Here is a 17,594-nt window from a genome sequence, read left to right on the forward strand (position 1 = left end):
TTCAAAATAGTAAATCAAATTTGGATTTGACAGTTACCCTTCCTCCTTCTTCTCCTTGGGGACCAATATCACCTTTCACTCCTTTCTGGGCATTTCCTGGTACACCTGGTTCACCCTGTTGATAAATACATATTCATATTTAAGGTTATTTGTTGATGTAGATATTTAGCTCATACATAGATATTACTCATTTTACCTGAAACAAATATATTTTCCAAATATGTATAATGTTCAAATTTGTAGGAGAGTACCAATTACCACAGTGTTCTTAAAGTGCTACAAAATTACCACAGAAATTGGTTAAATTACAGATGTATGGAAATTGAGATAAATATTATGGAAATACTGTACATACGAACTACGCAAATGTATGATTTGCCCTAAAATTATGTAAAATAATCAACAGCCACAAAAAGGTCTCCTTCTGGGTTTTTCATGACTATTACTTCCATAGTATCCTCCTATTTACCTTAGGGCCAGGTGAGCCTCGTTCTCCTTGGTCTCCTTCTCGGGGAATTCCTGGTCGCCCAGGTACTCCTGGATCTCCTTTTGTTCCATTACATCCTGGTAGACCGGGTTCTCCCGATGGTCCATCTACTCCAGATTCGCCAGGTAAACCTGGGTATCCTGGATAGCCTGGTTGTCCTTGTGTCCCCTAGAAATTTAAAAAATCAGATAAATTCTTATTGTCTTTATGTTTTTAATAAATTACAATGCTCTTGTTGTGTTTGATATAAGGCAATACCCACTTGAAATGCTTGATATTTTGAAAGGTTATAAAGAAATTTTTAGAAAGATTTATAGTGTGGCCCTTATTTTCTAATTCTCTATCCACATTCTATAATATAATTCCATCTAGTAAATATTTACTAATTTATTATTTAATTTATAACGTATGAGCCTTCTGTTTACATGCTCTTTGGAATTTGTTGGAGAACCTTTTCCATCTATAATAATAAGAGAAAAGAAATAAATAAAGAAAGAAAAGAAATAAAGAAAGAAGGAAAGAAGAAAAAATGGAAGACTCAATACAGACAAAGTGCAAAATTGTTATTTCTGAGTAGCCAGCCATGGTTGAGTTGGTAAGCTAATATTTTGGATGGTTCAATCATAAGAAACATGTCCAATTTGCTATCAATAATTACAATTTGAAGAAACAAAAGATTTTGAGGTTAATATTACTTATTCTTTCATAAAAAAACCTTTTAGAACACACACATACTGTAAGCTATGAAGTTTATGAAGTTTTAAAATACATGGTTTAGTTTAGCGCATTGTATTTATACAGTTGTGATTGGCATTAGTTGACCTTTTGACCTATTTAACGAAGATTCTAGGATCACCTACGGGCAGATGATTAGCATTACATTCATCAAGAGTATAAGCTTTTGAGAAAATGGGTCGACAAGATTCTTGAAATATTCTGCAATCCAATCGTAACAAATAACGAAAATAAAGAGTTCCAAATGATCACAAAAATAAAGAGTTAACAGAAATGTGGTATTTTATGAAAGAAAACACAGAATTAATCAAATTGGGTATAAAAAAGAAAACAGTTTTTGAAGAAACCAACAAGTATAGAACAAAAGACATTGAGGCAAATTTTGACAGAGATAAGGAGTGGAAAATACCAAAATAACTTTCCTTTTTTAAGAGGGTAAGTACAGTAGTTAGTTTACATACAGTACAGCAGATATCTTACCCTTATTCCTTTAAGTCCAGTATTCCCTTGTTGTCCTTTTTCTCCCTGAAAATAACAACATCTACAGTATTACATGTGATACTAAAAAAACACATTTTGACAGACCCATTTGGGTAACTCAGCCCTAAACCAACTTGGTCTGACAACTCATTCAAAAACTGATCCAGAGTTGACGGTTGGACCAAGTTGACTTATTAAGAGTGGTTGGATCGACACTCTGCAATTGTTCTTATGTTTTTTTCTCCCAGTTTTATTTTATCTAAGTCGCTTTGGTACAATCTAACATGGAGGAAGAGGCTTAGTTTCTCCATTCATGAATCTGGTTGGATATTTTGATATATTGAAGGTATGGTCTGTTGTATTACTCTTTCCCCTTCAAAGAGCATTGCAAGTTACTTACCGCTATGCCACTTGGTCCTTGTGGTCCTTCTGGTCCTTGAAAGCCTGGTACACCTTGATTTCCTACAGGTCCTGATGGACCACGTGGACCCTGTAAAGACAATTGGTATATTTTTAAGTATATAAATATTCTAAGTTACTGTATCGGGCCTGTTTCTATTGACATCTATAGAATAGTTGTTTATACAGTAGTTTTATTAGTTGGCAAACATTACATCCTCAATTTCAATCAAAACAGGTATACTCATTTGGTGATCGCTGTGTAATGTCTATATAAATTAATTTTTATGATCCAAAGATTAGGTAGTCAAGACCGGAATTGGTTTTTAAAACTGTATTTATAATGCGGTTTTAAAATGATTTTCTTGTTGAATAAAAATGGGCCCAAAGAAAATCTAAAACTAACTAACATAAAATAAGAGATGGGACTAACGAAATATAAAAAACCAAGCCAAGGATGGTTATATATTAACTAAAGCTGTATTATTATTACTATATGTAATGTATGGGGCACTCAAAAATTACACTTCATGTCACACACACTAATTAAATTTTTCCCCATTTTGGTTACACTATAGTATACCCACTCATCACACGCTTTGTTTATTATATTAATGAGAACATATCTGCACTTTACGTGTAATTTAACTTGAGTCTCCTTGTTATATTTGCTGTAGGCCTTTCTATAATATCTGAAGTATGGAGTAGATTAGCAGAGTACAGGCCTAAGGGATTCGTAAGCCCTTATTAATTAAACCCCAGCAGGACATTCCAACTTTCCTATTGCTGACTGGTCCAAAGAGAAGACCGCAGAAAAATAATTGGGTCTAGATTATTGCCTATTAATAATAACAGTTGGGAAACATGTGCACAATTACAGCACCCTCTATTGTAAGAAAAATATTAAAAACACAGACCGTATTGTTTGCATGTTATACAGCATGATATCAAACCAACTACTGAAAAAAGGCCCAATAATTTTGTGGGCTCAATTCAAACATAAAAAATGATTTTAATTTGGGGATATCTTTTTCCACAAAAGGGGAACAAATTTCATGAGGTAGGCTACAGTAGGCTTACTTATGCTTCCATTGCTGGTAATCTAGTTTGAAAGGAGAACTTCAGGAAAACTTGAACACCCCCACCCCACTCTCCCAAGTTATACTTGACATTTTGGAAGAAAGCATAATACTCAAGCCATAATTTCAGTAAAATGATGAACTTTATACATTTCTTAAGTATAGAAGATACTGTATCCCAGTGGATGCTTTTACAGGTGGAACAGCTGATTCCAAAAATGTGTGGTTAATGGAATTTGTAATAATTTTATCTTACATACAGTACTGTATCATGTAACTGTCCTACTTTTCTAGGTAAATTGCTGTGATACAGATACACAGTACAGCATAAAATGTGTAGTAATGTTCTGACTGGATTGATTAGATCAAAATTAGCCCCAGTTAAAAGCTCAATTACCAAAACAGATTTACAGGATAAATAGACAACATCATGAACTAGTAAAATCTTAAAAGTCCAATGGTTTATACTGTATGACAAAAAGTGGCAAAAAAGTTGTACAGTCAAATTAAAAAATAAATGAAAGTGTTAATTGTAATGTCTCTCTATAGATCCATGTTAGACACACTACATCACCTGTCATAATCAGCACATATAACATTTTAATAGGGTATAAAATTCTTTATCATGCATTCATGAAAGTGAATGACACAAGACTAATCATTCTTACAAAGTAAGAATGAAGATGTAAATAAGAATGAATGTATACCAACCAACGAAAGTGAAATATATTTTATCATAGCTTTACTAATAATAATAAATATTTTTTTAAATAATTAATATGATACTTACATTCCCTTATAGTTCATTTGATCTCATAACAAACAAAACTTAAAAAGGTTTAGCCTATTTCAACTTTTGACCTATGGCTTTATCCAAATTTTACTCTCTCATAAAAAAAAACCAAACTTAAAGTTTGTTAATGATGCTTTCCGGAGGTTGTTGGGACAACCCAGATTTGTTAGTGAGAGGAATTTGTGGAAAACAATATTCCATCATTTTATGAATATTTGAGGATTTCGACTTACCGATTTCTTACAAGAATAATGAAAACCGAAAACAAAATGTTAATTTGTATATACTGTATAAGTATTTGTTGATGGATTCAAACATGTACTACCAATGGAGAGAGGCACTATATACCAATAGATAAAAGCTTTGGTCCTCTCTCCTTCATCTTTTTTTTTCTTTGTAATGTATTATAATGTATTATACCATATGGACAACAATTGTCTGAAATAAAAGTTAAATTGAATTTAATTGAATTTAATTACTTTCTATTACTGCTTTAAAATATTAAGTTTAAAAACTTGATATTTAACAAAAATTATTCTAAAACTGTTAATAATTCATTAATTTGTTTGTAGGCATCATGAAAAAAACATAATTTATGTTTACTGTAAAATTTAATTAACCTGAGCACTTTTTTATTTGGACCATCACCAATAATATAAAAGAGGAGGAGGTATATATATTTTCTGAATTCATTCAATACTTCTTCAAATGTTTACAGTGTAGTCTTAGTAGTAGTAGTAGAGATATTGTACAGTTAATACTCATGAAAAACTAAAGTCATATTTGTGACCCAATTTAAGTTCATTTTTGTTAAAAACAAGAAACATCAATTATACAAAGAAAGTTGTAATCGTGTAAATAGGTCCTTTTTGGATGAATCAGGGTTTTGAAGTCATTTCCGAGATTATCAACTCCCAAAGGACATCAATTGGGATGTAACTTTTATACACTGTATTTGTTTCCATATTTGTGAAATTAATAATCAAATCAGCTGTTTTAGTTTGATTTAGTTTAGTAATTTTCATGATCTAAAAATAACATTTAGTTTACTATATATACAGGTGAATGTTGATTTCTGTTATTTTCTTAAATACCACCCTATGTTTTGGATGTATTTTAAAAATCTTTGGCCACAAAATCTATTTAATTTTTTTCAAGCTTCAACCTCTGTTATGTATTGCCACCCACAAATTGGATAACAATATTAAATACATCAAATTAAATCTTTATTACAAGTAGATTTAATTATTTGTGTGTGAAGGAAAAATGACTTTCATTCATCATGATGATAATTTTGATTAATTAATTAATTTTAATGTTTCACATTGTGATGCATGCATTCAATCACCAAGAGAACAATGAGAAATCAAGTTCTCTGTTAGCTGTTTCAAACGACATCTCATCAAAAGCAACTGTTGACATTTCTGTTCAAAAAGCCCTAGGCTAATGATTTAAGGTTAAGAATTAGATCAAGAATTAATTTATAAATTAATCCATTATTTTCCCATGAAATTGGTAATAATATACCATAATAGAAAGTACACAAAATTATACAAAGTACATTTAATGATATAAGTGTACTTATATTATGTATTAAAAAAATAATCTCATAAATATATTATATATGGCTATAATTTATTTGTAATTTTAATATTTTTTTTATTTAAGGTATTTTATATAATAATTGTTCGTATTTTTTTTGTCTGGATTTAAAGAGACACGCCCTTTTGCTATAGCTTTTGTCTCTTAGTCTTAGTGCTTTTTATGTTTCACTACAAAAAATAAAATATGTATTTTAGTTTGATTAGTCAAAATCTGAGTACTGTGCATGAATTTTTTTAGTAAATTGTATATTCAAAAGTTAATAAAAATAGGGGGGTAATTAAATGTTCATAATACCTGATATTTGATACTTTAATATTGTGATTAAATTGTAACATATTTTATGTCCTTTGAATTAATTTGCAACAAATTATAAAATGTAATTGCATATCAGCTGTCGGAACACCCAGAAAACATTAGGTAAAATTGAAAATCTTTTCTTAGGCACGTCTCAAAATACCTGTAGGTAAATATTAGAGAATTAAGAAGGCAGGGAATAAGGGTTATACTAGCAGGGAGTGTACAATCCAGTAGGTAACGATTTCACTGAATTAGCCTAGAGAGCAATATTGAATTTTCCCAAGGCAATGGTCCAGCCCGCACATGCGTTCAATTGGCTGACCCGTTGCTCACCCTGGTTACGTTAACGAGACGCAGGAGGAGGACGTATTTTAAATGTGACCGCAATCCACGTTCTAATCGTACTGATCAGTGCTAAAACCACTGCGACAGGGTGTATGTGGATGGAGATTGTTGATTCTAATGTCACATGGATATGAACAGAGCAGGATAGCCAATTACGAAGAGCCCCACCATGCTGAGATCACAGCTTAATTTTCTTACCGAAAGAATGTGCACTTAAGGGTTGCCTTCAAAAGCTAACCCTAGCTTGTCTATTACTAATACAAAACAATAATTCCATATTGTAACCTCAGGAATTTTATAATAAAATAATTGTTCAACTGGCCACATAAGTTTAGTAAGGAAATTCCAATAAGATGCTTCTTAAAGGGAATACTAATTGAAATTGAATACATTTATAAACAAGTAATAAAGATTGAATAACTGTTTATAGGTTTGAAAAGATTAATATACCATGTAAATTAATACAAAAAGTTAAGAAAGCATAGCAATTAAGTACACAGTAACCGAAAATATCTATTAAGCTTTAACCTCTCAATCACAAATTTAGCATTTTTATTCACAAAAAAAGTGATACCTCCTTCAATCATTGTAAATTGACCACATGTATTGAACCATGGAGTAATATGTTATAATGTTAACATTAGAGTTAATGAAACCATAGTCAAATTAACTATGATGAAACCTTGGAGTTACTGTATGGTTGACAGCATTTTCTAGCTCAAATCAATATTAAACACGCCTACTGTATTCACACAGATAATTCTGGAAAAACATCATCCTAATCCTCTGACTTCTTTCCCCAGGCCAAAGAATATAGAAAGAAAACAGGTATTTATTAAAATGTGTAGCCTTGTGTACTAAATAGTTCTAGGCCATGTGGATATAAACCCACTCTTCCCTGCCAATTTTGATACAAGGTAACATCTATTTCACAGAATCATTGAAACCGACACTAAAAATGTAAATTGAATTACTGTCAAAATATCTTCCTAATAGATTGGATAAAACTTAAAAGGTATGGAAATTTGATATTAATCAAATCTTTTTAAGATGTAGGATGGAGGTGGTAATGGTGCTCTAAAGTAATTGGACACAAATAGTAAAACCTGTTCTGAAGGGTATTTTCAGGCTCATGGCTTAAAGGTTGTGTTACTACTGTATGTACGTACGTACAGTAATAATAATATCATTGGAATATTTAATATTATTTACGTGCACACAGTAAGGAATTCTTAAGGTGTGCTTGTGTTTTAAAAAAATGAAATGTACATGTGAATGATTAATGCCAGTTGTAGTACAAAGGGGGGTAGTAACAAAGTGCGAGGCAGCGAGGCACGCGAGGCAGGGAAGGCATGCGAGGCAAGTCAGAAATTTATGCGAGGCATCGTTTTACCATCATCAAAAAATGCGAGGCATCATTTTATCATTTCTCAAAATTGCAAGGCAGGAAATCACCGAAATTGAAGTAGCCTAGGCCTAGGCCCGCTAGGCTAGTTTCCTTTTGCACCTGCCTTGTAATTTAACCAAGGCTTTATCCTGAATACCACAGCTTAGAATTAGGCCTACTTTAATGAAGAAAAATCACATAAAAGTAACAATAAATCCATTAAATTGGTGATTTTACAGACGTTGTTTTTCTCGCATTTCGCACACTCAATGTTCAATATTTTGGTTTCTATGGAACGCCAAAAGAGCAAAATTAATTAGAGGGCTAAAAACTCTGTGGAATCCATTTATATTTAACGCATTATTTGGTGAAAATCAAGTACAATTTCAATAGATTTTGTCACTGTCAGTAAGGAAAAATGTTACTGTTGATAATGTACACGGTTTCGTTAACCTTTTAAAGAATAAAATAGAAAAATTCATCATAATATCCTTAGTAGGATGTCCTAGGTCTAGACTAGGTAGTGACGTTGATTTAGGATCGATTATTATTCTTTGAAAACAGAACAGTATCAGCAGTAACATATTACAACATTTTTATTGACAAATTAACAAATATATTGAAATAAAACGTGTTTTTCACCAATAAATGCATGAGAAATTGACGCATTCCACTGAGTTTTAGTCCTCTATTATCGTTGCTCTTTTGGCGCTCCATAGAAACAAAAATATTGAACATTGAATAAGTGAAATTCGCGAACAGTGTGCGAGAAACACGCCTGTAAAATCATTAATTTAAGGATTTATTTGTTACTTTTTCAAGTCAAGTCAAGTATCATTTATTATCATTTGTTTTAGGAAAAACATAGAAATTCTGTTTGCTCTGTTGGCGGAGCACAATATCCAACGGACACAACACGAACTCAAAAAACAAGAACATTACAAAAAAAAGTCTACATCATATTTAAGGCTCTAATAGATCCTGGAAAGAAACTATTTGTAAATCGTGCCTTATTGGCCTTAATAGAACGAAATCGCCGACCGCTGCGCATCAACTGGAACATACTAGAGGCCGGATGAAAATGATCATCTTTGATAGCCACTGCCTTTTTCAGAAGACGATCCGAAAATATGTTCTCCAAAGGCAGTTGTGTAGATCCAATTATACGCGATGCGGTCTTGACTATTCTATTTAGGTCACGCTTTTCATTTTCGGTAGCGCTACCGAACCATACCGTTAAAGAATACGTTATTACACTCTCTATAACTGACCTATAGAAGGACGACATTATTACAGAGTTTATACCAAATGATTTAAGTCTACGTATGTGATTCTTTCATTAAAGTACTCATGAGGTATACTTCTAAGGTGTGGTATTCACACGATAAAGTTAGTTATCAAATTTGGAGTAAAAATACAAGCGAAGGAAACTAGCGCCAGGTTTATTAGTATGTACATGGACAACAATAAATAAAAATCGTTCGTAATATACCTAGCTTACTAAAACAGGAATAGTGTATCATTATTAAATATTACACCAATTATTATTTTATCAAAATTGATTAAATTATTTTCTACATAGGCCTTTATCTAGGTTAGGGCTAAGCATATTAGCTAAAGTTTAATTTTAGGCCTAGTATTACAATTGTCGGACGTAAGTCTTTTTTCACACGCGCTCCAGAATTCTGTCGCAATTTTTTTCTTTGCGGCATGTTATTGGATCGGCATATCAGTTACCTTTTATTCACCGCCAGTTATTGAACTTGTCCTGGCAATCGCTGTTCACCTTATTTGCGAGAGAGGTACACGTGTTGTTCCTAGAGAATGGAATGTCAAAAATGTCTTTGGCACGCCGCTCAGAGAGAAGTCTGAGCGTTGCTGCTGAAACCACGTGCTATAGGAGGGGAATGCACCACAATCCTCTGAGCTGAGGGCTGAATCATTCCGCTACCTGCTACATAGTAAAGAGGGATTTTCCATTTCTCGGGTCTACCGGATCTAGGCGCAGGGGTGTGACAAAATATTATTTTCACTCTGCTATGTTCGAGAGACATGTGAGTGAACACGCTCGAAATGCCAACAAACATTGCAGTCATTTGATGAGTGTGTCGCTATAACAATTATTGTTTATCGAAAGTTGAAGACTGTCGTTCAGATTTTTGAACCGTAGTTTGGGCACTTTTGTAAAAGTAAAATTTGACACGATATGACTTGAATGAAAAAACAATCGTTACATAAAAATAAACAACATGATGAGTGTATACACGAATCTATTTAGATACGCTTGTATCGATTGATTATTAGGCCTATAATATAGCATAATAGCGCGTTAAGATATGCCTCGCACCTTTTTGAAATTGTAAACTGTATGCCTCGCACTTTTGGAAATGATAAAATGATGCCTCGCACAAATATTTGGCATGCCACGCATGCCTCGCTTGCCTCGCGTGCCTCGCTGCCTCGCACTTTGTCAACACTCCACAAAGGGACTGGGTTTCTCATCCCATGGAGGTATACCTCCATGCTCATCCAAGCATCTACTGCAGTACATTTTTTTACAGTGTATTATCATAGGAATTTAGTTTAAGTCTACATTCGTTAGGCACTGTAAATATGTATGAAAAAGGCTTGGTAAATAAGTAAAGAAACTGTAGTCACTACAGTAACTGCATTAGAATAATATTGGTATGGTTCTTAAACCAAGACCATGTCCTAACAATCTTAGTGATATAGAGGGCGACACATTTTTATCAATCTGTGTAATCTGTTTTATCTTCAATCACAAAGATCATAAATCACCTATATATTTTTCGTCTGTGACAAATAAAAATCTAGGTAGTTAAATACTGTATGTATACTATACAAAGACAATTTGTGAAGTTGTTGAAACATTATCATTAAATAAAGAAGATCCAGAATAACATTGCCAGGGACAAAGTAAACTCTCCATGATCCCTCAAAAAGCTCTAATGGGCAAAACAACAAACCACAAGGAAACTAAATACTTGAGTTGTGGTAGAAGAGTACAATGATTTAAAATAGATTAAAATGATTTGTTTTTAGATTCAAAGTGTCAATCAAGCAATATTGACAGACTGCTGTCAAACGAAATGGTAAACATTAAAAACATAAGGGCCTGTTTCCACTGCAATTCAACTTGAAACAGATTTTAAATTTAATGTGTAAATCGACAGCAAAAAAGTCAAATATAAATAGGTTATCATCCAGACACTGTAAATGACATAAACTTTACACTGGAAAAAACAGATATTGAAAGTGATATGATAACCTGCAGAGAAAAAATAAATCACTTTATGGAGCAGCATATCACACATAATAAACCTGATAAGGGTACTAGAAAAATAATAATAATAGAGATAAAGAAGAAATGCTGGAGGGGATTGTCATCTTTTATATTCAGTTTGACCTAGATTCAATCAGTAGGGGCAAGTTTAGCAGACACCTGTATCTAGCTACCCTTCTGAGCAGCTGTTTTCAGTGTCACTAACCCTAGGCAATGGCATAGGTCTTTTCCTCACTCACTCACCTTCATTCCAACCTCCTACAGCATACCAAAGGACCTAAGGGACCAGCCTAGACATTCTTTCACATCCAGCAAAAAATCCAAAATGGTAGGGAATTTTTCATAATTAAATACTACTTGATCTAAACTACTAACTACAAGTTGCATTGTCACTGTCCTTGTGTTCCTCTCTGTGGTGTTAACTTTTTATTTTCTATAAAAAATACAGAGGTTGATCCATTCTAGTGGGAGTCAAGCTTGCTTTGGGCCACACTAGGAAAGGTAAAACAAGAAGAAAAAAAGGTCCTTTACAGTAAAAAGAAGGGAGTACAAGCGCCCCTATGACATGGTAATGAGTTTAAAGAAAAATACCCATGTCACCCAACCTTTTGAAAAGATATACACTTTTATCATAACAAATACAATCCTCTGAAAATAAACAATTTTTACAGACCTTGGCTGTGATATATCTTACCAATAATGGGGTCAAACAAGTTGCAGCAGACCACCCTGCGTTTTCAAGGTCTATATTTTATATCTACAATAAGGAACATAAAAGAGGAGAAGGGATTAAACAATTCATGGATGCCCTCTAGTGATAACATTCTGGACAAATTTGGCTGTTATAAAAAACAAATTGTGGACATACATGATAAGTTTGAAATAAATTATCATACTGTACACTAGCTTTGTAATTTTTTTTGGTGCAACATAACATACAGATTTAATACCTCAATTTGACAGGTAGGAATTGTTGAACCTGACAAAATCTCAGTGATAAAATTAGCAATTTCCATCTAATTTTATTTAGAGGAAGAGTCAAGGTCAAAAATTGGATGGAAAGATGATGAAGTACTTAAAAATGCAGATTTCTCTTTGCAAAGCTAAGTTCTTGGCCTATTAAGTTGGCAATTACGGCATTATTTTCGTATTCTTGACAGTTCCTTTCCTTAGGCCAATTTCTGCTTAATTTACCAGGCTACAAGATGTCTCCCTCTTACTTTAGTTTACACTTTTCCAGTGCTATTAAACTGAAAAAGGAAATAAACAGGGATAGCGGCAGATCAAGGATTTTGAAATAGAGGGGCCGAAAAATGTTGAATGAAGTGCTGAACTTTTTGTATTGTAATTTTAGACATTTTAGGAAAATTCCATGTTATCTATAGGTTCAACTTTTGTGCCTTAGTACAGTATATTAACAAACAAATGGCAAAACACAACTTAAGTATGTCACCAAAAGAAAAACACTAAGGCTCACACGTACCGTACATTCAAATGTGACTGAAGTCTGCAATCCTATGACCTGTAGAATATACTGCATGTTTATATAGTATTGTGTCTCTTTATGTACAAATCACATCAGGAAATTGATACAAAATGACTACCGTGGAGCTAAAACTCTAAAATAAACTCAATATTCATAAAGAATGATTTCGTGAGATCTTTCAGAAAACAAATAAAACGAAAGAAAAATAAGAAGAATGATGACGTTATGAGTTTTGAGGAGTATATATAATACAAATAAACAAATACAAAGTTAAGTGGATATAAAGCAGATAGATTATAGGTAAAATCAAAAGAATCTAAAAGTGTGATTATTTTCTTAGCCTCATAATGATTAAACCAACAGGTGTTTGGAAAGATGTTATTGTCAAGTTGTCACTTAAATTCTTTGGAACAAGACAATAAAATTGATTAATTTTACACAGTATTTTGAAACATCATATAATCACCTTTTAGAAAGGTCTAAAGTTAAGTGGATCATTTTGAAATGAAATAATTTCATTTTGATAAGCAACTTTTACTAGGTCAAGGGTAGTTCAAACAAATCATATAGGGCCTATTTCTGCTGTGAGTGAGGAAATAAGTTAAACTGAATGTAAACAAATTATTGGCAAGTTTAACTCATCAAAAGTATAACTCAAAAGGCAACTCAATCGCCATATTTTAAATGCCTGTGTGAGCTGGTTGCTTTACTTCTTTCAGTACTGAAAGTAGTTAAAAATATGTTTGCCAATTATCTGTCACTGCTACAAGCAGTATTCCTTCACTAATCCTACTCATTTCTAAATATATCATACTTTTAGAAATCTTCAACATATACATCTATTGCCTAGATTTTAAATATTTCAGAAGAAAGGCAAAATAACTGGGTTATAGCAGTAAAGGTCAAGGAACTGCATTGTTTTGTCTGATTGTACACTATTGTACATTCAACAACATCCTACACTAATTTCTTTATCAGATTTCCAGGATGATTATGCAACAACATGGATGGGTATATGGGTACTGTATAAGAAGAGAAATTACATCTCCCCAACTTTCCTAAATTACTGATTCCAGTGCATTCCATTTTCTAACAGTTAAAGACACTTTTCCTGAAATTTTAAGATGTTTTGTAATTTAAATAATGCATACAGTAATATCATTTTCAAAACATTAAACCAGGGAGTTACAAACTCCCTGATTAAACGAGGTCACTCCTTTTCGTAAATGTACATTTTATGGTGAAAAGAGAAAAACAATGCAAGTCCTAGTTTTGTAGGCCTACATAGGTAGTAAACAACGGTAACATCATACATCGTACGATAACTACAGTATAGATCTAGTCTGGCATTGTCTAGTTGCTGCATTAATTTTTGTTTGTGGCAGAATCCGTAAATATAGGGCAGTGATAATGAATATGATACAATTAAAATTAGTTATCATCAGTTACCTGGCTCCTAAATTTATTTGCTACTGACCATAGAAGGGAATTATCATTAGAAAACTTAAATCTGCCCAAGTTCATTTTTCTAGACAACTTTTTCTATACCTGTCAACCCTGTCAATAGATTACTTCCCAATTCAAAGTGCATTTCCTTTATTTCCAGAAGAATCTGGAGAAGTGATCATTTCTGTCACCTTGACTACAGTACATAGTACATGTCTCTGCCAGCTATCAATTGAAGTTACAGTATAGGCTTACCCAAGGGTCAAATATAATACTAAATAATACATTTTAAGAAATACATGAGCAAATAACAATTGAATTGGAACTCTACTACCTGTACTGTACAATATAATACTGCCAACAAAAAACCTCATAAATCTGTCATTTTGTCCATAAAAGCAATACAAATACTTTCCAGTGAGAGTTTGAATGTGGTGTGCTATGGTGGTATTTTAACTACAGGTACAGTATACTATGGAACGCCGTTTACGCAACATTTCGATGATATGAATTTTATGACGTGATATGTGAATGAAATGCATCGATATGAAGTGAATGGCGCGATATATAAATGAAATGTTTTGAATTGAATGCTGTGAATTGAATGTTTTGAATGAAATGTTTTGAATGAAATGTTTTGAATGAAATGTTTTGAATGAAATGTTTTGAATTGAATGTTTTAAATGAAATGTTTTGAATGAAATGTTTGAATTGAATTGAAAAGTCAAACTATTGGTGGCGTATGTCATTCTCGCTCGCGATTATTTTCTCAACCTCTTAGGCCTAAGCCTGGGTACCCTCATCTCCTTTCTTCCTTGCTGCCTTCACAGAGAATCCTAACAGACCTGGGTTCGGAAATATGTATTCCAATGTTTCAGGTCTGTTAGGGAGTCTCTGTAAAGGATTCATATTGATGACAGCGTTGAAAGGAGATGAGGGTACCCATGCTTAGGCCTATTAAGAGGTTGAAAAAAAATCGCGAGCGGGAATGACATACGCCGCCAATAGTTTGACTTTTCAATTCAATTCAAACATTCATTTTCATTCAAAACATTTAATTCAAAACATTTCATTCAAAACATTTCATTCAAAACATTTTATTCAAAACATTCAATTCAAAACATTTCATTCAAAACATTTCATTCAAAACATTCAATTCAAAGCATTCAATTCAAAACATTTCATTCATATATCACGCCATTCAATTCATATCGATGCATTTCATTCACATATCGCGTCATAAAATTCATATCATCGAAATGTTGCGTAAACGGCGTTCCATAGTATACTGTTTGAAGACTTTAGAAGGAAATCAATAACTGTACTTTATCATTGTATGCCATAGGGAATGTATACAAATCTTAAAGTTTCTCATCTGGATTTTGCGGATTTGGGGCCAGCAAATTGTCAGGGTACATGCTGGGGGTCCCTACACACTAAGCCTTTGGGACTGTATAGTAACCTTTCAGTATAAACAAAGATTCTATGCAAACCATGCTACTTTTGCGAAAAAAGTTGTGTCTGTTGCTTTTCAGTTTTCATAATTGGCTAACTGGATTCGAAGAAGGCCCCGCAGCATGTTCCAGGTGCTTAAAAATGTTGTAAACCCAACCATAGAGACTGAGAGAAATATTTTGTGTGTGTGGTATATGCTTTGATCGTCCTTAGGAGTGAGAATGCAGAAAGTCCAGGAAACTTGGAATTCTCACTCCTGAGGACGATCAAAGCAATATTGATTTAAACGTCGAGAAACTCAACAGTTCTTTTCAGAACTAATATACGTGGTGTACCGCAAACTTTATATTAACATTTGATTTCGCCATGCAAACCTTCAAACAATATATATGTGGTAACATAGTAACATGAAAAAGATTGGTAATGACAGTAGCATTGAAAGGCGTCCTTTTGACTATCAAACAAATATTTTCAACCAGAAAAAGGAAATCATTAAAATAGTGTTCCAACAGACAACAACATCATAATATGTGATGTCAAATATCCTTCTGTACTAATAAAGTTATGTAATTAATAATAAATAATTGATTTTCAAGGATGTCATGCCTCAAATGTTTTCAGAACAGCCGGTATATCTAAAAAATTAATTTAGAATCAGAAAATGTGGAAGCATTTTATACAGTAAATAAATGTTCTAACTCTGACATATAACCTTCAATATTAATAAAACATAGGAACATTTAATGGCATAATGTGGCAAATAAACTGTTAAAAAAAAACAGCAATCATGAGATGTTTAACCTTGAAAAATGTTCTATTCAAAAGGGATTCTTTACAAAACATAATACAGTAGCGGGTCTGTTCCTACTGCCAAAAAAAATGATAAATAACTGTCTGAATAACTTACTCCCACATTCTTAGCAGCAAAAAAAACAATACCATTTAACAAAAAAGTTATAGATGAGAAACTTTTAGGCTGCAACTGAAAAAAAACAGTTTGTTGGTTGGTTGTTAGAAAAACCATTTACATAATCTTTTCTGGCATTAAATTCAGGAACCAGCTTTCCAAAATATATTAATTTGATATTCAATTTGATTGAAAGGTACAAAGTGAAGAACAAAAATGTGTCATCATGTGAAAAAAAAAAATCTGAACACCAAAGAGCCTTAAAAATTGTCATGTTTGTCTAGACTGTTTACAAGTTTATTGTAAAAAATCTTGTTTAGTCTAGTTTGATTAAGACTGGGTTTGATATACAGTAGGTACTGCCATTGTCTTTAACAAATTTAATTATCATAATAAATAGGAATATAACAGGATATAATGTATATCAATTAAGACCAGTTGAAATATAGGTCAGTGGTTCCTTACTGGACTGGTTAATATTTCCTTCTGGTGTTTCTTCAACTTGGTCTAGATGTTGACTTTGGTGATAAAGAAAAATACTAAACAATGAAGATGAATTAACAAAGATAAAGTTAGTAGTATACGGAAATGATGTTATCTTTTGTGAATTTGTGTTATTGTACCTAATATTGGTTCATAAACTTCCCCTGAGTTTAGCTAATGTGGGCCAGACAAATCAAATTTAGGTAATTAAGATTCTATTCTAAGATAATTTAATTTTCATGTCTGAATGACCTGTTTAAAATAACAAATTAATTTTAAAGTTTCCAAATTTACGAAAACCAGGTACCGTATATGATTTAACAGTGATATTGAACCTCTCTTGTACAGTACTGTAAAGCTATCACACTATGTTCAGTACAAATACTAAAATCATCCCTGAGTTGTCTCTACAACTAAACATTCCAATAAAATCACTACTACTGTAGCACTAATGTGTAAGAGAAGTTGCCAAAATGTTGGTAAACAAAGCTTACAGTATTAAATACACATTTAATTCTGCAATTTATTGGCAAGATATATTTTATTTGTCAAGAACAGTACTAAAGTATCAAAGAACAGAACAGGCAACATTTTCCCTATTACTGTTTTTACATTCCACAAACACTCAGTATGTTTTAAGTTGGAGAACTTTTTAAAAGGCTTTCCCTGATGTTGCTAATAGCATCCTGCTGATTGTTACCACACATCATTAAAGATGATATTCTATTGAATGAATGTCTGGCTGGCTTAGATCCAAATGAGGTGATTTTCCTCTAGTATAGTAGGTAAGTCAAGGGTGCCACAGTGTTTATTATCAGCCACCAAGTTAAATGATGCAAACAATGAAGAATGTTTTATTAAATGGCACAAATATTTATCAAGAAGTTTTAATAGTTGCCAGTTATA

The 17,594-nt window shown here is 32.6% G+C and overlaps 1 protein-coding gene across 1 annotated transcript in view; it reads right to left on the reverse strand.

The window, feature by feature from the left end:
• Positions 1–17,594, reverse strand: part of LOC140050147 (uncharacterized) — a 54,872-nt gene that overhangs the window by 23,925 nt on the left and 13,353 nt on the right. The window contains exons 3-6 of the mRNA XM_072095204.1: positions 2,103–2,192; positions 1,703–1,747; positions 470–655; positions 38–115 (exon numbers count right to left, since the gene is read on the reverse strand). Coding sequence (XP_071951305.1) covers positions 38–115; positions 470–655; positions 1,703–1,747; positions 2,103–2,192 — 399 coding nt within the window. The remainder of the gene's footprint in view (positions 1–37; positions 116–469; positions 656–1,702; positions 1,748–2,102; positions 2,193–17,594) is intronic.

Source organism: Antedon mediterranea, chromosome 5 (assembly GCF_964355755.1).
Source record: "Antedon mediterranea chromosome 5, ecAntMedi1.1, whole genome shotgun sequence".
Taxonomy (NCBI): Eukaryota; Metazoa; Echinodermata; class Crinoidea; order Comatulida; family Antedonidae; genus Antedon; species Antedon mediterranea.